Consider the following 26,723-nt stretch of genomic DNA (forward strand, 5'->3'; position numbering starts at 1 on the left):
TAGGAAAGTTTTTCTGTATACTTTTCGATCTTGCTAACTGTTAAAACAACTCCCATACGATATTTTTTTTTATATTTTTTTTATAATTTCTCCATAAGATTCCATATAAGATTCTCCATTTTTCTGCGTACTGAAAAGCGTTGCATTAAGTATTTGGCGATATTAATATGTATGCCCAATACACGTTTAATATTCAAAAAATGCTACAATATGCTATACAGAGACGGTGGCACAACATTTTGCATGGGGCAAGATTTGCTCACCAACCTCGTGCCAAAAGCGCGACCTTGCTAGAGGGTCCGGGCATGCTCCCCTTTTGAAATCTAAACCTTCTGAAACGCTATTTCATGTATTTTGAGGGGCAAATTTTGCTGACAAAAATGGTTTCACTTGATTTTGGAGGGGCGCCCTTGTGCTGCCTATTCAATACATAGTAAACGAGTATATTTTTGTTACTTTGCTTCATTTCCACTTATCAAATAGTCAAAACGAGGTGGCTCTGGAATCCTCGTAAAATTCATCATTGGAGGGAGGCAACATTTTGTAATTTTAACTTTGACTGGAATATCAATGACCGCATTGACATATTCAAGGGTCAGGGGGGGGGGCTTTTTTTCGATTTTTTTTTCGTGAATCAAACGTGTGTTGATAAGTATATGGTATGAAATGTGACAGGTATCAATGATAGTTCCGATTCACCATGATTCCTGGTGACGCAAAACTTTAAAAGATGGCATTTTCCATGATAATTTGTTTCAATTTGGCCCCCGGGCAATGACATAAGTGGTCTCCCGGACTATCGCGCACGAGCTCCGAACGCGTGAATGATATATTTGCAGCGCCCTCAACGACATAATGGAACGTTTGAGGTCGCGTCCCGGTTTTACTTTATCCGTTCTTGTTTTCTTGCTACGACCAAATAACTACAGGCATGTTACCGAGAATTACAGTGCTTTCCTGTCATGCTATGTCATGGTTCGTTTAGTGTATAACTGACTACAAACTAAAGTAAATAAAAACAAATTTCAAAAATAAATATGAATACGCTTTTTCTATAATTTGATCTGCGTTAATTGTCAATATTTGTAATTTGTAAAAAGCTTGTAATTTTTAAATTTGTAATTATGACAATCGCGATAACTCGAAATAAACATAGAAATCGTTGAGAGTTCCATGGCAACAGATGTCGTCACTTCAAGAACCAACTTCATCGACCACAATATCATATCGTCAATGCATGCTGACCAATAAGTTTCCTTTCCTACGTCATATGTATTCTAGTGAGAAGTTAATGAGGAGCCTCGTTTTAAAATGCATAAAAAAAATGGCGTAGATTTGGTTTGAAACCCATTTTTTATTTTGTACTTAATAACATAAAGAATAATAGTCTTGACGTAGCAATAAATGGTTTGGGCCACAAAATAGCAGTCATTTCACAGGAACTTTAAATACATGTTTTAAATTCTCATGTAAAATGCTTTCTGAAAAATCAATGACACAAGTGTATACTATTTTTTTTTTTATTTTGAAATTGTTGGGTAATTGTTTTACACCGGGTGCCATTATTATTATTTCGTAAACGTACATTGCGAAACATTCAGCAAACCGACTAATCCTGTCGTTCAGCTGAATGGTGTCAGATTTCAACGCACCGGGTTATACCATTATCATTTGGGCCATCGACCTCTCACGGGGGATTTAGCAAAGAGAGTGTTTTTAGTAGAATAACACCGTAAAATATTCTGTCCGTATTGCATACAGTGTTGTATTTTAATGCTGAAGCATTTATTTATTTATTTATTTATTCATTAACACAACACTGATTTTGGAAAGTTTAGCAGTAAGGTCACTAAAACTACAAGACAATAAAAGTGATTGATGTCAACACACATCGTTCCAAGTGAAAACGGTATGTTCCGCTTGCCAGCTCTTCACAGGTACTTTGAACATTCAAATGCTTCGTAGTTCGCTGGATAGGTATCCCGTATCTCTAGAGCAATAGTGATACGGGTCGCTCATGTCAAATTCAGAATTCGATAATGTCACCGATCGCCGTTTACTACGATAGATTACATAATGGCGTCACGTGTGTTTTGTGGGTTGTATCACGGTTACTAGAAGAGGAAGAAGTTACTCTTCTAGTAACCGTAGTTGTATACATTATTTCCTGATTTAGGTGTTAAGGTGGCCAGGAAAGTTGCAAACCATTCAATGCATTGTATTACATAACAGATTTTAAGATAAATGTTCATGTACTTTAAATAATAACATAATTATTAATTAGTAAAGTGTGTGTTTTTAAAATGATTTGTATACGTATTCACATATACGTTTTTCCCGTTTGTATTCCAACTTGCACCACTTTGATAATGATATGACACCTAAGTTGAAAATTCATACAGGTCAACTGTTAGCTGGGTGACGAAACATTATGGCGCCCGATGTGAGAACAACTATTTGGGTAGAACCAGTTTTCATTAGATCCGATTTCATCTTTAGCTTTCTTTATCAAACTATTTTTTTGATTTTCTGATGCATCCTTTCTGGTGCTGAACTTTCTTAATTAAAGATTCAAATGTATATCTAATTTCCAAGAATCTGATTTATGGTATAAAAGGGTATCAGAAATGTCACTGTTAACTAAAGATACATTTTCTGTTTTGAGTTCTAAAATAATCAAAACTATTCAACAAGTAAGATGATGCCAGTGTATATACCATTATCGTGACCACTGATAACATGTGAAATAACCTGTTGAATCACCAGGTAAAGTGCCACTTAATATTTTTTTTCAGAATGAAGTACACTTCGTCGCTATAACAGTGGCCATTTTGACCTCCTTGCCCATAATAGATATTTGTATGCGAATAAACGTTTTCATACATTTTTTTAAACGTTCGATCAGTGAGTGTAACGTGTTTGTTTGAAATCCAACTTGAAATTAAAGATTTCATGGATCACATAGTTGCGCCCTCTGGCGATGAGATTAGGTTTCTGAGTATTCAAATTGGGCACTGGATCATTACGACTTCCGGAAAGTAGACCGTCCAAACTAGTCGGTGCTCGAGACTCGATAAATAGACTGAAATTTCACTCTATCTTCTCTTCGATGTGCATATTATCGTATTTAAGTTGTTGTGTGGGATCTCGGCTATCGATGTACCCGATGATGTAGGCCAAATAATAGGTACGTGCGTGTTATTGGTAAAGTTTAACTCGACAAAGTCGACTGGATCTTGAAAGTTTGTCGTCGGTATATGGGTGACCGCCTCGTCGATTGTGAGAAGGGTGTGTACCGCAGTAAATAAACATGCGTCGGTGTTCCTTGGTGGTTTGATTCCGATTACATGATCGATAATGTCTTCGTCTGTATATTTTGAATTCTGAGGTAACAGACAAAATCTCCGTCATAACTCTTGCTTCATTGCAGTGCTGTTAGACAAGTTCACTGTCATTCTTTCTACATGTGTCGATTAGGTAGACTTGATACACTCTTGCCTACATGCCGTTGCCCGAATGACCTAGCTTGAAAAACTGTTATTTAACGTTCAATTGTTAAACTTTTTAGCGTGAAATCACTGGTTATTTTTTGACATAAAATGTTCAAAAAGCTGTGTTTTCCATTTAACCTAATCGTAACAAATTGACATGGGTGCCAAACACTGATAATCGGGCCCATTGTCATCGTCTTACTGACTGTGCCTCGAAAGTGTTTCCTATGTAAACAAAACATACATTGTTATTCCTTTTCTATACAGTCGACTGAAACACAATCTTGTCACATGCGTAATGTTGCAGTGTAATGTACTGTGTGACCGAGATTTTTATTCCCATATATCATGCATAAATTTACAATGTGAACAAATTTCGTCGGTACTTCCGTATTATCAAAATATGAGTCAGTTCAAACAACATACAGTGTGAACACCCACTGATGCCATATCTAGTGTTACATAGTATACCAAATATAACCCATCAATGTCATCTAATACTTTAACTCTTTGACATTTATTTAACTTTGTTTTCACTCAGACATGACTTATTTTGGGCATGTATCCCTTAATAGATGCCAGTCTGGATATGACCATGTATCTCATTGGCAAATTTCAAAACTAACAAATATTTGTGTGTGTGTGATTTATTGGATATTGATGTTAAATTTAAACCCAAACTGCTTTAATACTCTCAATGCCTAATTCAATGAATACAAAACAATCCCACAATACCTGCGCTCATTGTGCTGTACAAGGAAAAGGTCAGCCACTGCTTGTTGTTGAAGTAAATTTGTTTTCCTTCATTTCACTTTTGATTGTTTTCTTAATTTGCCTGTTAAATAACTGTTTGTTGATTGCATAACGTGGAATTGAAACTCAGTGTGCATAAAATCAGCAAGGACCTAGCAATGATCAAATTACACCAAGTTTTCAACCATAGACACAATGTCCTACACTATACAATAAAAGCAAGGGTCTGTTCTCTTTGATAGCTAACTGGTCCTTGATACATAATGATTTGTATTTTTACATTTTGTTTATATACTTTAAGTTGTATTATTTGCTAAATTCATTCAAAAGTCTTTATTATGTAATAAAATTAATTGAAATTAGTAGTTAAAGCATCTGTTAGTAAGAACCTGACTGATTTCATTTGCAGAACAACCTAAAATATTCAGAACTTCACTCAATCTAACTACCGTAACCTAGGAAATACAATGTTTAAAGTTTAGTTGGACATAGTATAGTATAGTTCTTGTATAGGGGGACTAAAGACATGAAAGAACACATAAGAGATAGGTATTTATTGCTACTGCAGAATACTGCATTAAAAACATGATTAAGAAAATATTGTGTGGAATAGTTGACTACCTAACATGCATAAATCATAGCCGTGTAATATTAGGCTATTTACAAACAACTTGCATTCCTTGCAAATATACATTTGATGTACGACTTCTTTATATGTAAAAATCTACAAAAGATATCTGTTAATACAACTTTACTAATTACTATTTATTGATGTACTCTTTTAATTAAATATTAATTATCAACCAGTTTTCCCAACAGCTGTTTCCTTCTGCACAGTACGTTTTAATACACATCATACTACTAGTATGTAGTTTACATGTACCTTTCACAGTATATCTGTTGTCTCACCCCCAGGGGGTTATGATTTGCTGTTAGAATTTCCTGGTTTGCACTTGAATGTATTGTCTCTCCCCACTTAGTTTTCACATGGATGAATGAGTCACTATTGGGAATAATCCCATGTTATAAAACCATGAGTACAGTTCATTGACTGCCTTTCCTCTATTCTTCATACAACTCTTTGTTCAAATGAGCCGCCCATGGGTAACCACCCACCAGTAAATCCATTCAAAAGTTTACTTTTAAATTTGAGCTTTCAAATAAACAAGATTGGTATTGTATCATATATTGTTGATAAAACACAAATTACAACTGTCTGTACTGATACTAATGCAGTATAGAAATGAGGGAAAGGAAGGGGCGTCAGATAGAATGCTAACCACAATTATTTGAGACAATAGAAAATACCCTAAGAGTATTATTCAAATCTCATTAACATGTAAGAAATTTGTTTCTAATTTTGACATTTTTATTTGATAATAATACCCACTAAGTAAAAATTGCACTTTTGTAATGCAGCTGGGAAAAGATCCTAGTAGAAACTAAAGATATGTTTATAAACAATGGTCTCCCAGCATTCCATAGTACATCCCTGACATTACCAACTTTTAATGATGTGTTTTCTCCATTTTAGCTGGACATAGAAAATTGACACAAGTCAATATTTTTATTGATTTATCCATGGACTGAATAAAAAAAAGATGAGTTTTGTGCATGTGTCTGAGTAATGTGATACTTAAATTGCCTGTGAAATGGCTGCTATTTTCACGCCTAAAATTATCCATTGATACATAAATATTATTAATTTTTATGTTTCTAAGCAAGAATTATTTTTTTGAGTGAAAAAATGTGTTTTCAACTCAATCTATGGCAACTTTATTTTTGTGTATTTTAAAACGAGGCTCCTCATTAGCTTTTTATTTGCATACAGAAATTCCCCTTGTGACGTCAGAAGGGGAAGTCGCATGGCAGCTTGCATTGCCGATACGTGTAAATAAGGCAAATTTCTTGTGCAGTTTTCTCGTCTTTGACTAAATTTTCACTTATGTACTTGTTCGTCGAGGAGGAATGGACCATAATGAACACATAGTATCAATTTTTGTTGCATGGGGTTGAGTTAGATGCGAAATATGTCCGTTCTGGTGTACCTGGTCCCCGTGATCGTCACCGGCACACGTTTGTACACTGTCGCTGGACAAAATAGGTTACTAGGCACGTCACTACACTGTTTTATTTCATCGATCGTCTGAGTAAAACTTTCAAAATTAAAATAAAAGAGAACATATTTTGACATTCTAAACATTAGACTATAGTGATCACTATAAAATAATTAAAAAAATGACAAATCACAGTTACTAAATAAATGACAGCCGCGTGGAAATAAATTGAAATTCGGGTCACGACGAGGGCAAGTGCGTTAAAAGCGGCGTTTAATTGGATAACAAAAATAATCAAGATCGACACACATACAGATAAATTCAGAGTGGATTCGAGTTAGCGTGATCCATGGAGTGATTGTCATAATTATAATAAAACTTTATTTAGTGGAAACACATTGACCAAACCCGGATTTGTATTTCATAAATTATTATGCAGATCAAGCTACAAGCATGGAGGTAAAAAAAGAACAGAAGTGTGAATTTGACATTCAACACCAATCACCAAACAATTCAGAAACTTTTAGCCTTCGAAAATGAAAACAATTAGCCGTGTGTAAGGGCTGTGTAATTTCCTGTTTGCTCGACGCTTCGTTTTCGTGTCACTGTCAAAATTATTGCTACTCTTTACTTAACAGGGACTAAATGGTCTCTATAAAACGATAATCAGGATCGCAAAAAAAGTCAACTCATTTGAAACACTTGCCGTCTCTCTCTCTCTCTTCTGAAATCCGCCTCGGTGATCATGGTCCGGAATCTATTCCTTTCAAAAGTGTTGCGGCAGGTTTACGTTGTCGGCGTTTCTCTTTAAACCTAGTTTTGTTTTTTTTCATGGACGAGGACAGTTTTTCAAAAAAAAAAGAAGCTGAGGTTAAGTGGCTTTCGTCCACTGATGTCGCACTTTCGGATCGATTAGAAACGTGTGAATACTTACACTATGACTATACGTTTCACTGCAACTGCCCATAACACAACATCTAAAACTCTCTCTCTCTCTCAAAAAAAAATCAATAACTGCCCATTTCAGTGGGACACAGGTCTAAAATGGGAAACGTGAGGGTGAGCATTGCACAGGTACTTTAAGCTTTTGTTTTTATATGGGCTTTGCCCTGATTTAGGATTTTGTAGCAAATTTACAGAATGCAAGTATCCAGCAGAAAAACAATGAATACTAGTATTTTGCATTTGGTTCATTTCTCTTAATTGCGGCTTGTATTTTGGGTCTCAGATTTCCAGAATAGTTATGTACATAGAAAATTCATTGCTAATCTGCAGAGATGAGTGTTTTCTTTGACAACAGTACATGTCAGTTCACAACTACCAGGTTATTGGTAATCAGATGTACAGGGACCATGGAAAAATTATGTTTGGCCTTTGTGTGTGCATGTGTGCGTACCGGTACGTCCGGACCTGTATCTTAGACATGCCTGGACCAATCACAATCAAAATTCACTCATACATGATATACATATGCACATCAGTTTGTTTCACGATCTGATTCAAGAAGGCCGAATGGTGGCCATTTTTCTGCTAAAAATCATCAAAAATCAAGCATTTCCTGGCATTTATGGATGAATTTTGTTCAAACTTCATACATACATTAGAGATTTGGGGTTCTTGATGCACGTCATTTTATTTTTCAGATCGGATTCAAAATGGCTTACTCGTTTGACAATCAGATACAAGATGTCAATCATTTTAATGTTAAAAAATCATCATAATCAGGCATCATCTTCTGGATCCATATTTCTGACATGTTTATATTCCAACTATATTACTATAAACAAAACTATCAATCTTAAATTCGATAACTAACGGGGACTGTTTCATTCAGTTTTCCTAGTGATACCACAAATTGTTTTTTTATGGACTAAGCTTGTAATTTCCACTGTATTATTTACAATTGCACATAATTAGCTACAGATGCTTTTCAGGACCTGCTGTCTCGGTTTCCAGAAAAAAGTTACGGTATATGAGCAGACTGAAACCAACATTAGTGAGCAAACGCCTGGCCAAACCATAACACATTTTCTAATTTTTAAAATTCTGATTCATATCAATTTGATTTATCAACTCATTAAATACAAGTGATGTACATATCATGTACATATGTCTGTGCTCGCATTGTGACATCACAAATCTGTGCTCACTTTATGACATCTCAAATCTGTGTTCAGCTTGTGACATCACAAATCCGTGCGTACCTTGTGACATCACAAATCTGTGCATGGTAATGCCAGTAGATGTTTTTCCGAATGGTAGTGATCATAAAAATTACATTGCAGAAGTTGATCGATGTCATAGCACTATGTGTTGGCATCGATTTCAATTACAAACTGCATGATGGTTTTTGAAAGAGGTGATTAGCAATTTTTAAAAGGTAAAATAGGTCTTGAAAGAAGAGTTTTTACATGATTCGCGATGATAACAAATGTATTTTACCAAATCACGCAATAAACACGTTTTTTTTCTTGAGTAGCGTAAACCATGGTCCCTAGAGGGACTGTGCGTAAACTGATTGTGAACTCTGCTTTGACCATGTTATATCGAGGTGGAATTGATTTTGAAAGAATTTTAGCTTTCAATTATAAAGACTGTGTCTATCGCAGAAAGTATTTACTTACAAACAAAGAGGTGCTAATTTCACAAATTTGACTAGACACTACGTATCGTGCGACTAGGTCTATTGTTAGCTCCGTTGTCGACTTTGTCGAGCGGAGCTTATCATATGAGTGATTGTCCGTCGTCGTTGTCCGTGTCAATGTTTTACTTTTTCGACTTCTTCTTGAAAACTGCAAGCCTGAATGCTTTGATACTTGGTGTATATGTACCTTGGGTAGACCTCTCTTAGGTTTAGGTTCATTTCATGTTGATATCTTTATTTCTCTAATTTTGGTGAATATTTTTGTCATTTTTGGTAAAAAGTGATATTTTCGACTTCTTGTTAAAAACCGCAAGTCCAATTGCTTTGATACTACATATATAGGTACTACATGTGAACTTCTCTCAGATTTGTTCATTTCGTGATGATATCTTCAATTCTCTAATTTTGGTGAATATTTTTGTCATTTTTGGTAAAAAGTGATATTTTCGACTTCTTGTTAAAAACCGCAAGTGCAATTGCTTTGATATTACATGTATAGGTACTACATGTGGACCTCTCTCAGATTTGTTCATTTTGTAATGATATCTTTAATTTTCTAATTTTGGTGAATATTTTTGTCATTTTTGGTAAAAAGTGATATTTTCGACTTCTTGTTAAAAACCGCAAGTGCAATTGCTTTGATATTACATATATAGGTACTACATGTGGACCTCTCTCAGAATTGTTCATTTTGTAATGATATCTTTAATTCTCTAATTTTGGTGAATATTTTTATCATTTTTGGTAAAAAGTTATACTTTCGACTTCTTGTTAAAAACCACAAGTCCAATTGCTTTGATACTACATATATAGGTACTACATGTGGACCTCTCTCAGATTTGTTCATTTTGTGATGATATCTTCAATTCTCTAATTTTGGTGAATATTTTTGTAATTTTTGGTAAAAAGTGATATTTTCGACTTCTTGTTAAAAACCACAAGTCCGATTGCTTTGATATTACATATATAGGTACTACATGTGGACCTCTCTCAGATTTGTTCATTTCATGATGATGTCTTCAATTCTCTAATTTTCGTGAATATTTTTGTAATTTTTGGTAAAAAGTGATATTTTTGACTTCTTGTTAAAAACCAATAGTTTAATTGCTTTGATATTACATATTTAGATACTACATGTAGACCTTTCTCAGATTTGTTCATTTCGTGATGATATCTTGGATTCTATAATTTTGGTGAATATTTTTGTCATATTTGGTAAAAAGTGATATTTTCGACTTCTTGTTAAAAACCAAAAGTTCAATTGCTTTGATATTACATATATAGATACTACATGTAGACCTTTCTCAGATTTGTTCATTTCGTGATGATATCTTCAATTCTCTAATTTTGGTGAATATTTTGGTCATTTTTGGTAGAAAGTGATATTTTCGACTTCTTGTTAAAAACTGTAAGTCCGATTGCTTTGATACTATACATATTGTTCATTTTCTGATGATGTCTTCAGTTCTTTAATTGAAATGTGCATTTCTAACAGCGAAACTATCTCAGCCGATAGGCTGCTTGTTTACAAATTATAATCCACGACTGGCAGGATGCGTGTCGGTCGGTACGTAATTATTATAACAATTGGACAATAGTTCTGGTCGGAAGCGTTCCCGTGGTGGTCACTAATTTTGAGTGACGGTCGGGCCGACACATCTGATATTAGCATGTCAAATATCAAATCAAGCACAGAGGTCGGAACACATAGCGCCGAGATTCACAAGTATATCGCCGTGAACCTCGGTGCTAAAAAGCTCTGGGGAGAACCCTGATTTCTTTCGCAATTGGATCAAAGATGGCCGACTGGCAGGCATCTTGTTTTTTTTTTTAAATGTGGTATCTTGGACATGCTTTGTCAGTTTTCATTCAAATTTGGCACATACTTTATACATGTTAGGATGCATGTCCATGACAATTTGTTTCAAAATCTGGACAAGGATGGCCGATTGACAGCCATCTGACTTTTTGGCCTTACTACTATATTTCCGCAATTTATGTACCATTTTCATTCGTATTTGGCACATACATCATACATATCAGTGTGTTTCATAATCAGATCAAAGATGGCCGAATAACGACTGTTTTTATTTTTGGCCATATTACTACTACACGGAACATGTGTTTTGATGTAAATAAACAATCTGTTGTATCTGCTACTTGGGACTCAAGTTTTAAGTACATGCTCGCGACAACACCTCCACTTTGATATGACGAGCACAAAAAGAACTTTCAAAAATTTAACAGGCACTGTGTCATTTTCAATGACTTGTTTTCACTGAATCAAAATTAATTCCAAGTGAAAATAAAGTATTTTATAGTATGTGAAGTAAGTTATAATGATCTAGCCTTATTTCTTAAATTTGCATATGCTTGATGTTTTGCCAGAATTATAAACAATGAACAAACAAGTCATTCACTACTGAACCTTCGATCTGTGCAATCCCCACCCCCATCCTCATCAACTGACTTTCCACCAAAGAATACAAAATGTACATGTATGGGCAGGGTGATATGTTCCTGGTTATGTAACAGGTGAAAATATCACATTAAATAGCCAATTACTCCAAAAACAGCAAAATCTGAAATTCTTTGTCTTGCTGCCTATCCTCAGTCATGGCATCAAACTAAAATTCAGTCTTCAAATACATCCAAACTATAACATTTTGCATTGACATAATTAATCATAATTGTGAATATATGTACTTTGCAAATATGTGTGTTATAAATTGTAGAAGTGTATGTTGAATGGTTGATAGAAAGTGGAACCATTTTGAAGTTTGTACATTTTAAACTAGAGAATACTCATGATGCTCTGCTTCATCTTTATATTTTACTATTTTCTCTATTATGAACACTTATAGAAATGTTTTTCAATATAGAATACCTACCTACTCCATGTGCACAGAGTGGTGTTGGTTAAGTATGTTATTTGGGGGGGGGGGGGTGCAACATGGATTATTGTAATGCTTCTGAAAGGATAGACTATACAAACTGAAGTACATACTGAATTACTGATTTTCTCAGGTATTCATACTAACACCCACCAACTCAAACTTGTGTGTTTTTAAATTCTTCAACCTGGATAAAATGTCAATTCCTAGATTAAATAATAAACAAATAGACTTTTTTGATTTAAAATTGAATGGAAAATAAAATAAACCAACCAACCAAATGTATTAGTCAGTATGAAATCATATTCTTCCATGTTCATATCAACTTATATGCTATGGCGATTGCTGTGACTATCTTGTTCAAGTGCATATCCAACAATATCGCTTTTTTGAAAAAATAATCATTCTAGTTTAAAAAAATTGTTCTTGAGTCTGACACCAGAATGGGTGGTCAGTGACATCACAAAACTTTGTCTTCATGAATGTAATAAATCCTGAAATTACATTTCTAGCAGTGGTGAATGGTTTGCAGTATAATATTTTTAATGATTGCATTGCACAGATTCTAACTTGGTTTGAGTTCAGTGTTGTGAGACCTTCTAAATTCAAGACCAAAATTTCTAAAAATGCTTTGAACTGGTTGAAATTGAAAATAAAATTTTTAATTATGGTACATCTAGACATCCATGGCCATCATGGATTTTAAGTTCTAGTGACCTGACTATACATGTATGAACCAGTTTTTATGTGTTCAGTACGAGACATCTCTAGTTTTTAAAGGAAATATTTGTAATGAACTTATCATACTGCATTGTCCAAGTCAATACCATCACATACATTATTGTACTAAGTATTGCATAATGTATTTGTTCTTTTTCAGAAGCAGAATCTTCCGGAATCCACAGAGATATTTATATTAAACCAATTTAGTTTTATATAGACATTTACAATAAGTGATCTGCTTGTGATTAAGAATGGAAAGATACAATAGTGTTGGAGAGGTGCAGTACATGGTTAGGGTGTATCCAGGAACATGTGCTCCAGATACAGTCTTTACAGCGGTTCAGGCAACAAAATACACCACAGTGCCACAGTTGATTGAAAATGTTGTGTCAAAACTTTCATTAGACAATGCTAAGGATTATTACTTGGCAGAAGTCTGCCAAGAATCTGGTCAAAACTGTATTGAGCGAAAACTTGGAGATTCGGAGTATCCAGTCAGAGCTCAGTTACTCTGGCCAAAAAGTCCTGGACATGGTCCTGCTGATCCCAGTTACGTCCATACCAAGTATCGTTTGTTTTTACGCAGCATTTATCAGGAACATGACACTTACAGTGCCTTCAATGATTTCACATTGGACTCATTTATGAGCGGGATTATACCAAAGGTTGATGAAGGAGAGTTTGATGATTTATGCAATTTACCCGATCTAAGCGAGGACACTCTGACTGAAAGTATTGTTGCCCGGTTTAAACGTGGCAAAATTTACACATACGTTGGTTCAATTTTAATTTCTGTGAATCCTTTCAAGTTCTTCCCGATTTACAACCCTAAGTTTGTGAACATGTACCAGAATCGTCGTCTTGGTGAACTGCCACCACATATTTTCGCGATTGCCGATGCGGCTTTTCACACTATGCTGGATAAGAAGAAAAACCAGTGTGTAGTGATATCCGGAGAGAGTGGGTCTGGAAAAACAGAGGCTACCAATCTATTGCTTCATCACCTGACAGCATTAAGTCGAAAGGGACATGCCAGTGGTTTGGAGCAGACAATACTTGGAGCTGGACCAGTGCTTGAGGTAGGTTACAAGACATTTTTATATCTTTCTTAGCTCTTAACTATTAACTTCAAGATGTAAATCACCTGAATTATTATGAAATGAAGGTTTTTGAATATGATTTTGGCTTTGTATCGAATAAACCACACAATGATCAATATTTAAAAAAACATGTTTTCAATTTCCTCATTAGATCTGTTTGTTTCATATATATCTATTTTTAGTTCTACGTGTCACGATTGAGTTGATAAGAGAGATATTTGAGGAAGTATCAGATTTAAAACTCCAATATTTTATTCTGTCAATTTGCTATTACTTGTAAGTGCTAATTATGCATGACAGATTCATCAGGCCTTGACAGAGATGGCTGTTATCACAAAGGTCACCTGGGTCATGTGTTCTAGACATGTTTTTATTGTAATGCATGTACAGTAATAAAGAGGGAAAATATATTTTAGTTTTTTCTCAATAACATACTGAACAGGTAGCCTACATTTTCAAAAAGCTTTATAACTTTAATAACTGTTCACTCATGAGATTACATTATTTGTGAAAAATTGATGTTTTTTTACTGAGGGGGAGCCATTCATTCATCCTTCATGTACATTACATTTTTTCGTATGGTATGAAACTAACAAAACCTTTGATGTGTTATTGATGCACTCAATTCCAATCACAGCCTGTCAAAGTGTTTACTTTGTAGCACATGTATCAAGGTCATAAACTTTTGAATTGTAAGGGTCTCATTTCAAGGCACATGAGAATAACATCGGGAATATCACCAAGGCACCTAGGCAAATTCAATGGCCTTTATGAACTCATGAAGTTCAAGTTCTGATATGTGTGTGCTGTAATTTGGCATATTGAATGTTTCACTATTGACGTAGGACTCCAATTGTTTATGTTGTCTAACATTGTCACTATGTCTAATTGAGATATTTAGATTTAATTATTAACTTTATTAATCTGTTAGGGTCTATGTGACTCTGTGTTGCTGGGTGGTTTAATAATTTATTTATTAGTAATGATACATTTTTGTGTTATAATCGTTTATCCAAATGTGGTTTGAAGAGACAATTCTCAGTTGATTTAATTTAAAACACTTTTTTTATTTGTTGAGAGAATTTCTCCAAAAAAATTACCATCATAAAAATTTAATTTAGATAAATTTTATTTGTTAGTGTTAGTGAAATTTACTTGAGCAAAAAATTAGTTCTGTCTTTCCAAGTGGAGCACCTGTACAAACTGAGTGACATATATACATGAGGTTTAGAATGGGAAACACAGAAAGAGTATAAAGTTACCTCCAGAAACCAAATTAGGGCACTATGACACTAACTGACCTGCACTTGATTTTCATAAACCCACAAATAATTCGATGCCACTGAATTGATAACTTAAATAAATTAATTTTCCAAGATCAACCAATCACATCTTGGTTAGCTCCATCATTGAGACTCTACCTAATGTGGTTGATGTTGTTAATTAAAATCTCATCTAATTTAACCTCTCTAAAATTACCAGTGGTTCCATTCTAACCTCTCCACAATTCTCAATGGTCCACCCTTAACCTCTCCATAATTCTGACTGGTCTACCCTTAACTTCTCCATAATTACCAATAGCCCGCCCCTAACCTCTCCACAATTCTCAATGGTCCACCCTTACCCTCTCCATAATTCTCAATGGTCCACCCTTAACCTCTCCATAATTCTGACTGGTCTACCCTTAACTTCTCTATAATTCTCAATAGTCCACCCCTAACTTGTCCATAATTCTCAATGGTCGCCTTTGACCTCTTAATAATTCGCAATAGTCCACCCCTAACTTCTCCATAATTCTCAATGGTCACCCTTAACCTCTTAATAATTCTCAGTGGTCCACCCCTTAACTTCTTCATAATTCTCAATTGCCCGCCCCTAACCTCTTCATAATTCTCAATGGTCCACCCCTAACTTGTCCATAATTCTCAATGGCCCGCCCCTAACCTCTTCATAATTCTCAGTGGTCCACCCTTAACTTCTCCATAATTCTCAATGGTCCACCCTTAACTTCTCCATAATTCTCAACGGTCCACCCTTAACTTCTCCATAATTCTCAATGGTCCACCCTTAACTTCTCCATAATTCTCAATGGTCCACCCTTAACTTCTCCATAATTCTCAATGGTCCACCCTTAACTTCTCCATAATTCTCAATGGTCCATTCTTGACTTCTCCATAATTCTCTTATTCTGCTCCTAACCTCTCCATTATCCACAGTCAGGGTTTTACATTCACTCTTTAGAAATGTCCTTACATGTTGAAATGCTGATGAAATAATTGACTGAAATTAATGTGCATTGGAATGCAAACTTGGTCTGCATATCTCTTCTCTCTCTGGTGTAGACATCCTGTCTGTTAATGAGTTCTTCTCCGTACCAGCAAGACAAACAACACTATCCTTCAATATATATTCAGTGTATAGTGTATATAGTTACATTTAAGCCTGCTCTCCCCTCAGGGTCTCCACCATGTTGTATTTAGATTATTAGTCCTCGTTCACAGTCCGAAAAACGGGGACTTATGTTTTGACCCTTGTGCGTGTGTGCATGTGTGTGTGTCCGAACCTGTATCTTAGAAATGCCTGGACGAATTGTGATCAAACTTCACACATACATCATACATGATATTATACATATGCACATCAATTTGTTTTACGATTCAAGATGGCCGAATGTCGGCCATTTTTGTGCTAAAAAATCATCAAAATCAAGCATTTCTTGGTATATACATTAGAGATTATGGGACCTTGATGCAAACAATTTTATTTTTCAGATCGGATTCAAAATGGCTGATTGGCGGCCATTTTGTTTTAATGAATGGGCTTCTAGACCCATATCTCTGACTTGCTTTGACTGATTATGTTCAAATTTTTAATATTCATTATACATCATGTCATAGATATACCGATATATTGGTTTGATGATTCTATCGGTATTCAAAATGGCCGAATGGTGGCCATTTTTGTGCTAAAAAAATCATCAAATATCAAGCATTTCTGGCATTTATGGATGGATTTTGTTCAAACTTAGTACATACATTATGTACATTAGACATTACGGGTTCCTGATGCACATCATTTTATTTTTCAGATCGGATTCAAAATGGCTGACTGGCGGCTATTTTGTTTTAATTATTGGGCTTCTAGAGCTGTATCTCTAACATGCTTTGACTGATTATATTAAAATTGTATATATTCGTTATATATCATGTTATAGATATATACATTATTCAAATTGGCTGATTTTGTTTTAATGAATGCTGTTCCAGAGCAATATCTCCCAATATGGACAAGTACTTGTTTGACGCTCAGGTACAAATGTCAATCATTTTATTGTTAAACAATCATCATAATTTTATTCCTGACATGGTTATATTCCAGCTATATTACTATACTTAAAACTATATATCTTAAATTTGATAACTAACAGGGACTGTGCCATGCATGGCTTGTTTCCCTTCATTTCTGTTATTCAATTCATTCTTCATGTTTTGTGGATAATTCTATTTGTAGTTGTACAAAAAATAAAAAGGCTGTGACAATTACAACTAGTCAGAGGGTCACAACAATTCTAAATTACTGGCTTTAGTCACTGCCATTATACACAGGAAATCATCTCAGTGGTTTCACAGCCCATTTATTATCTTTTTCACTAAAGCCCTGTGAAATATGGCAGTGAATCAGAACTGTACAAAGACCTACACAGACTGAGCTTTCTTTACTTTCAATATATGTCTGTTGTCCAGAGAGGTTCCTTGTCGGATCTTCTCACTTATTGTCCTATTGTAAAGCGATTCAAATTCAAGTATTGTCAACCCAGGATAAATAGTACTGGGATGTGTATTCTAATTTCCTTATTCTAATGCAAAGTTCAAGGTTTCCCGGTAAATTGGTGATGAAATATTTTTTTAATTTCCTGAAATTTTAACAGAAAGGACAGATTCTGTGGTTATTTATAAGTTTGTGTGAAAACTAATTACACAGGTAATTATCTGTCCATTATTGTTATGTGGGTAATTTCCAATACTTCCTCTGAAGTGTTAAATTAAATCCTGACCATATTTGCTCTATACATTGTAGAAGCCCATCTTTAATAGAAACACATCTCTAATAGAAACACATCTCGAATAGAAACACATCTCTAATAGAAACACATCTCTAATAGAAACACATCTCTAATAGAAACACATCTCTCTAATAGAAACACATCTCTAATAGAAACACATCTCTCTAATAGAAACACATGCCTCTTGTCGTGTTCACATGATTTTGTGTCTTTTTACAAAATAAAAACAGATGTTACACCCACGCAAATACATGACAATTAAGCTTTCTTGAAGATTCCAGCACCAGCATAACTATTATGTAATAGTTTGGCCAGTTTAAAAACAGATCTATATGAAAGCATTATACTGATGTTAAGAGGCTTAATTATAGTGGAGCTCATCACTAACGACTATTCGTTGTACATTGGCATTAAAATTTGTGTTCATGTTATTTTAAAGTTTGTACTTACACTATGTGTTTTCAGACAGCTTGGGCTGTTGAATTGACCTGTGTACGTTGTTAAACTTGAAATATGCTGCTATGTTTTAACAAATTTATATTTATAGTATGGTATATTTATAAAGACAGAAATATATGGTCAGGTGAAAAATCACTGGTAGTGGTATGAACAGAAATTGATTAATTGATTATCGAGTGCAATCTTCAATGCGCTGTCCCAGTGTCAACCAGGGCTGATTGAACACAAGCACCTGCAGACCAAGGTTCCTCCAAAGTTGCTTTCGTTAGTGAATAAATCTCAGCCAGTGTATTTGGCCTTCCCATTGAGTCTGTGTCCCACACTAACCCTGGGCAAGGTGTCAATCCTTTGTCTGTTCATCCTTAGGTAGGATTTGAACTTGGGTCTATTGATCATGAGTCCTAAGCAACAACCACTGCTATCAGTGTTATCCTGGTGCAATCTTTACAGACATAACTGTTTCTAGAAAAAATGCACATCTTTTATTTGACATTTTATACTAGTAGCTTCGCGGTGAGTGAGTTTCGCGGTAAGTGGGTTTCGTATCTGTAGGGTTTCGCGGGGAGTAGGGCCTTGTCTCAGTAACTGGTCCTTTCATCCTTGTTGAGAATTAAAGTTTTATGTTTCTTTAACAACTGGCGCTATTCTGGGAATACCATCCTGGCAGGAGTTCCAAAATAAGACCCATGCTCTGATAATGCCTCTAGTTTCAAAGACCAATAAACGTCATTATGATCTTATTGGTGTTGCAAAGGATAGTTAAATATTGTTTATTGAAATTAATAATCCCCATAACCGTTTTCCAATATAGATAAATTGTAGTCCGAACAAAGTGTATAACTCGGTCTCAACAATGAAATAAAGGAATGTATATATTTACATTATTACTAATGCATTGCAATACAACTAATTCAAATTGAATGAAATTGCAATATAAAATATTCTATCAGTAATACTTCTCAAAGGTGTATTTCGCGGTCAGTGTTATTTAATGTGTACATATTTTAATAAATAAAGATATAAAATGAAATATTAATTATTTCATATTTTATTATATAACAGAAATCAATATTTTTCCTTGCTAGAATGATGTGTAACTTCATTCGGGAATCCTGATAAAGTTCACAACTGGCGATTTAGCACTATTAGGGATTGTCAACTTGTCAGCAAATAATTAAGCCAAGGCGGTTTCGAAATCGAGAAATTCTCCGATTTTACATCATCAAGGAAGTTTGAATTACTAAATGAAGTACATATGTACAGGACGACGAAGCTGAAATATCCAAGAACCAACACATACCAAAAATCTCAAAAGTGAATATTCGTGGTGTTTTTTAATTCTAATCGGACCGGAAATGGGAATTTGTTAGTACTCTAAATAACATATTGGCGATCCGCTCTGCTAGGATTGCCTTTAAAATCACTTTTTGGCGATCCGCTCCGCTAGGATTGCCCTAATAATCACTTTTGTAGGTTTGTATGTGTGTGTGTGTGATTTCCAGTGTTTTCACATATTATTTCTTCTGTGATTTTTTTTACTTGGCCGATCTCGCTCAAAATTGACTAGTAGGTCATACCTTCACCCTAGTTATTGGAAAAAATCTGGGGAAAAAATTTGGCCCACCCTTGCCATAGCAGCAATTTTTGACATCTTTGTTCATTATCGAGAAATTTGACCCCAAAGTTGGGGTAACTGTTCACCAAAAATGGCTTTTTAACTCTTCTGTGGGTTTTTTGGCTGAGCTGATTTGAAGTGGCAGGCAAATCACACCTTCATTGTAGTTAGGTTGTAAAATCTGAACACAAGTTCTGGCCCACTGTTTCTATGGCAACAGCCAAAAAACTGATTTTTTTTAATACATTCGCACCAAATGTATCTCACCCTACATTTCTACGATTAAAAAGCATGGACGTAGCTCATTATACTCAGCTTGACTGTAGGTAAATATACTGTTTGTTTTTCTTATGTCTATTTTCATTACTGAGAAAATTGACCTCAAAGTGGAGGTAACTTTTCATCAGCAACGGCTTTTAACTCCTGTGATTTTTTTGGCTTGGCTGATTTTGTTTATACTTGACAGGTAAGTCGTACCGTCACTAATTGGAAAAAAATCCTGGCTCAGCACTGCCATTGCAACAGCCAAAAACTGATTTTTGAATACTTTCGCCCCAAATTTATTACCTTCTACCAGTTTTGTAATTATAGCCGTGTTCAAATGATCATGCTTTTTATTTTGGCTACGTTGCGCACTGGTAAGAGATCATCGGCGAATACATTGTTACACTGTATCAACGTAATCTCAACGCAACTTTGAACATTGAATGAACTGTAAATGCTGCCATCAATCTAGAAAATACTATCGCAAAACGGTTGGAAATAATAAATTTAACAACAGAATACATCCTAACAATAAAACAAAGTAACTTCTAAAATCTGAGTGTTTTTTTTTTGGTGAACTTCGTATACAGTGCCCGGTGCTATGGAACAAACTTAGGGGACTGTAAAACGCAATTTATGGTACAGGACTTAAAAAAGGCAATTCACATGTGAATTTCCCAACAAAAGTTTAAATGTTTTAGTTGTATGTGGTGTGGCACTGGTGTGGAAAGCGGTCGAATAAATTGGCAACAACCTTCAGACGCATTGTTATGCTAATTTGATTTCCGGTATGTTAGTTGACAAAGAAATGAAAGATTTTTTGGCGATAGCTACGTGGATTTGAACCAAAATGTTATCGGCTAGCCACTGAAATGCAATTGAAGGCAAATGCAAGCAAAAAAGATTTTTTCCAGTCGTGGCGTAAAATGGAGGCACATACCATTTTGACTCTTGAGGGAAATGGAAATCAGTTGATTTAGGGGTGTCACAATAAGCGAGGGAGCAAATCATTTTTATGCTACGAAAAAAATGAAGACCTTGAACGTACTTTTTGAACTTTAGTACAATGTCATTTTTGTTTGATTACCTAACAATTTTAGGTTCATGTGCTGTAAGTTACAGAGCACATACACAAATGTACCTAAGCAGCCGTTCCTCAGCAAATAATGAAGCAAAGGCATTTTCGATGTCAAAATCGCGAAACTTTCCCTTTTTACGCAAACTGGGAAGTTAGAATTACTAAACGAAGTACAGGACGACGAAGCTTAGATATCCAAGAACCAACTCATACAAAAAATTATATCTCAAAAGTAAATATTCGTGGTGTATTTTAGGTCTAACCGGACCATCAGTGGGAATGCGTTAGTACTGAAAATATCCAAACATATTTTAGTATAAGGTACCGTAGTGCAAGTGCACTGCTGATAACAAATACGGTAACCTTTTTACTTCTATACTTTACATATACATGTAATAATGAAACTAAAATAAATCTCAGAGGTCAAAGCTGTAGAGTTTGTAATTAACAACCTTTCAGCGCTTCTATTTGACAGTTGTGTAGCATAATTGAGAAAGTATCAAAAGCTATTAATTCTAAAGAGCTATTAAATTGACATTAGCAAATTATCATTCCTTTTAAACATAAAGCATGTTTTTTTGCTCTTTACATGCCTGATAATGCAAATCTGACAAGACATCAAAGCTAATGAATATTTGATTTTGTGCATCTCTGCAGAGCTGTAAATACTTGTTACCAGTCACTTCCAAGGTAAACCTCCACATTCCTACATATCCAAGAATACGTGTTATATTTTACACGTAGTTACTTATGTATACACTATCCTATGTAAAAACTAATTATTACTTATGAATACACTATCCTATGTAAAAACTAATTATTACTTATGAATACACTATCCTATGTAAAAACTAATTATTACTTATGTATACACTATCCTATGTAAAAACTAATTATTACTTATGAATACACTATCCTATGTAAAAACTAATTATTACTTATGTATACACTATCCTATGTAAAAACTAATTATTACTTATGAATACACTATCCTATGTAAAAACTAATTATTACTTATGAATACACTATCCTATGTAAAAACTAATTATTACTTATGTATACACTATCCTATGTAAAAACTAATTATTACTTATGTATACACTATCCTATGTAAAAACTAATTATTACTTATGAATACACTATCCTATGTAAAAACTAATTATTACTTATGTATACACTATCCTATGTAAAAACTAATTATTACTTATGTATACACTATCCTATGTAAAAACTAATTATTACTTATGTATACACTATCCTATGTAAAAACTAATTATTACTTATGAATACACTATCCTATGTAAAAACTAATTATTACTTATGTATACACTATCCTATGTAAAAACTAATTATTACTTATGAATACACTATCCTATGTAAAAACTAATTATTACTTATGTATACACTATCCTATGTAAAAACTAATTATTACTTATGAATACACTATCCTATGTAAAAACTAATTATTACTTATGTATACACTATCCTATGTAAAAACTAATTATTACTTATGTATACACTATCCTATGTAAAAACTAATTATTACTTATGTATACACTATCCTATGTAAAAACTAATTATTACTTATGTATACACTATCCTATGTAAAAACTAATTATTACTTATGAATACACTATCCTATGTAAAAACTAATTATTACTTATGAATACACTATCCTATGTAAAAACTAATTATTACTTATGTATACACTATCCTATGTAAAAACTAATTATTACTTATGTATACACTATCCTATGTAAAAACTAATTATTACTTATGTATACACTATCCTATGTAAAAACTAATTATTACTTATGTATACACTATCCTATGTAAAAACTAATTATTACTTATGTATACACTATCCTATGTAAAAACTAATTATTACTTATGAATACACTATCCTATGTAAAAACTAATTATTACTTATGAATACACTATCCTATGTAAAAACTAATTATTACTTATGTATACACTATCCTATGTAAAAACTAATTATTACTTATGTATACACTATCCTATGTAAAAACTAATTATTACTTATGTATACACTATCCTATGTAAAAACTAATTATTACTTATGTATACACTATCCTATGTAAAAACTAATTATTACTTATGTATACACTATCCTATGTAAAAACTAATTATTACTTATGTATACACTATCCTATGTAAAAACTAATTATTACTTATGTATACACTATCCTATGTAAAAACTAATTATTACTTATGTATACACTATCCTATGTAAAAACTAATTATTACTTATGTATACACTATCCTATGTAAAAACTAATTATTACTTATGAATACACTATCCTATGTAAAAACTAATTATTACTTATGTATACACTATCCTATGTAAAAACTAATTATTACTTATGTATACACTATCCTATGTAAAAACTAATTATTACTTATGTATACACTATCCTATGTAAAAACTAATTATTACTTATGTATACACTATCCTATGTAAAAACTAATTATTACTTATGTATACACTATCCTATGTAAAAACTAATTATTACTTATGTATACACTATCCTATGTAAAAACTAATTATTACTTATGTATACACTATCCTATGTAAAAACTAATTATTACTTATGTATACACTATCCTATGTAAAAACTAATTATTACTTATGAATACACTATCCTATGTAAAAACTAATTATTACTTATGTATACACTATCCTATGTAAAAACTAATTATTACTTATGTATACACTATCCTATGTAAAAACTAATTATTACTTATGAATACACTATCCTATGTAAAAACTAATTATTACTTATGAATACACTATCCTATGTAAAAACTAATTATTACTTATGTATACACTATCCTATGTAAAAACTAATTATTACTTATGTATACACTATCCTATGTAAAAACTAATTATTACTTATGAATACACTATCCTATGTAAAAACTAATTATTACTTATGAATACACTATCCTATGTAAAAACTAATTATTACTTATGAATACACTATCCTATGTAAAAACTAATTATTACTTATGTATACACTATCCTATGTAAAAACTAATTATTACTTATGTATACACTATCCTATGTAAAAACTAATTATTACTTATGTATACACTATCCAATGTAAAAACTAATTATTACTTATGAATACACTATCCTATGTAAAAACTAATTATTACTTATGTATACACTATCCTATGTAAAAACTAATTATTACTTATGTATACACTATCCTATGTAAAAACTAATTATTACTTATGTATACACTATCCTATGTAAAAACTAATTATTACTTATGAATACACTATCCTATGTAAAAACTAATTATTACTTATGTATACACTATCCTATGTAAAAACTAATTATTACTTATGAATACACTATCCTATGTAAAAACTAATTATTACTTATGAATACACTATCCTATGTAAAAACTAATTATTACTTATGAATACACTATCCTACGTAAAAACTAATTATTACTTATGTATACACTATCCTATGTAAAAACTAATTATTACTTATGAATACACTATCCTATGTAAAAACTAATTATTACTTATGAATACACTATCCTATGTAAAAACTAATTATTACTTATGAATACACTATCCTATGTAAAAACTAATTATTACTTATGAATACACTATCCTATGTAAAAACTAATTATTACTTATGTATACACTATCCTATGTAAAAACTAATTATTACTTATGTATACACTATCCTATGTAAAAACTAATTATTACTTATGAATACACTATCCTATGTAAAAACTAATTATTACTTATGTATACACTATCCTATGTAAAAACTAATTATTACTTATGTATACACTATCCTATGTAAAAACTAATTATTACTTATGAATACACTATCCTATGTAAAAACTAATTATTACTTATGTATACACTATCCTATGTAAAAACTAATTATTACTTATGTATACACTATCCTATGTAAAAACTAATTATTACTTATGAATACACTATCCTATGTAAAAACTAATTATTACTTATGAATACACTATCCTATGTAAAAACTAATTATTACTTATGTATACACTATCCTATGTAAAAACTAATTATTACTTATGAATACACTATCCTATGTAAAAACTAATTATTACTTATGAATACACTATCCTATGTAAAAACTAATTATTACTTATGTATACACTATCCTATGTAAAAACTAATTATTACTTATGTATACACTATCCTATGTAAAAACTAATTATTACTTATGTATACACTATCCTATGTAAAAACTAATTATTACTTATGTATACACTATCCTATGTAAAAACTAATTATTACTTATGTATACACTATCCTATGTAAAAACTAATTTGCTATTTGTTTGGAAATTATGGAACATTTAAGTTTGTAGTAATGAAATTTAAAGTATGAATAAGTAAGATACAATAAACATGCAGAGTGTATAGTTATCCTATTGACCAATGCATAGTGTAGATTGACGCATCCCATAATGCATAGTGTAGATTGATGCCATCCCATAATGCCTAAATGAATACATTCTTTGTTTGATTTTAGTCAAAATTTACTGAGATCATAGCAGTCCAAAATGGCAGAGAAAAATATTTTAATAGACTTGTACCTGTGTAATTGTTTGCATTAAGTGATTGTATTCTAGTGACTCACTGTACTGTTGGTGCTTCCAAGTAAACAAAAAAAGTACTACATTTAACTATGATTTATCATGCAACTATAGTTACCATGGTACTGGTATGTAATTGCAACCTTGTTCTATATGCCATGATATTGTTGAATACAACCATGATCTATATCATTTATTTCTTTAAAATTAAATATGTAATGCTAACTTTTAATTTATTTAATAGCGATTACAAATTTGCATACATTATAATGCATTAATACTATTATGCCTTGTTCAATTCATAAAAGAAAGTGTTGTCATGTAAAAAAAACACATTTTCATGTGCATATTACATTATGAAAATTTATATCTTCTAATATAATTATTATTTGTTAACATTGAACCCATCGTGCCTGCTTAGTGTTTGTTACATATTCATTTACATATCTATGGAATAACACCAATAAATGTTTGAATGAGACATGTGACACGTTGTAAACTGTTCAATATTAGGGATGACTAAAATTTCAAATTGTACAGTAACTACATTGGTTAGTGCTTTGTGTATGCATTTAATACATGATTCATACATGTATCACCTTGAGTTATAATATCAGTTTAGGGGGTGTGGCTCAATGTTTGTTTAGTTGACATACATACAGTTCATGACCAGCTTATTCTGTTCTGCATGCTGTATATACATGTACTGTAAAGATTTTAATTTTTGATATTAGCAATTTTCACAATTTAATGATTTGTTGGCATTCATAAAGACAACATTTTGCAAAACTCATTGACAGTTGTCATTTTCTTTTATATTAAAAAAAATAAATTATTTAAACAAAGCTATGTACAATTTTACCTAATTTGCATGATGAACCATACTGCAAGGTTTACCTGCCCCAACAAAGGATTATATTAACTAATTAATATTATTAATTATACTATTTGTAAAATGTAC

The 26,723-nt window shown here is 32.7% G+C and overlaps 1 protein-coding gene across 2 annotated transcripts in view; it reads left to right on the top strand.

Annotated features, from left to right (window-relative positions):
- Nucleotides 1–3,028: 3,028 nt before the first annotated feature.
- The window catches only part of LOC100374531 (unconventional myosin-IXb-like), a 106,898-nt gene continuing 83,203 nt past the window's right edge, over nt 3,029–26,723 (top strand). For both annotated transcript variants that reach the window (XM_085506862.1, XM_085506863.1), the window contains exons 1-2: nt 3,029–3,187; nt 12,720–13,641. In XM_085506862.1, the coding sequence (XP_085362988.1) occupies nt 12,814–13,641 (828 nt within the window). In that variant the 5' untranslated portion in view covers nt 3,029–3,187; nt 12,720–12,813. The remainder of the gene's footprint in view (nt 3,188–12,719; nt 13,642–26,723) is intronic.

The sequence above is a fragment of the Saccoglossus kowalevskii genome, chromosome 13 (genome assembly GCF_978046115.1).
Source record: "Saccoglossus kowalevskii chromosome 13, keSacKowa6.1, whole genome shotgun sequence".
In the NCBI taxonomy this organism is placed as follows: domain Eukaryota; kingdom Metazoa; phylum Hemichordata; class Enteropneusta; family Harrimaniidae; genus Saccoglossus; species Saccoglossus kowalevskii.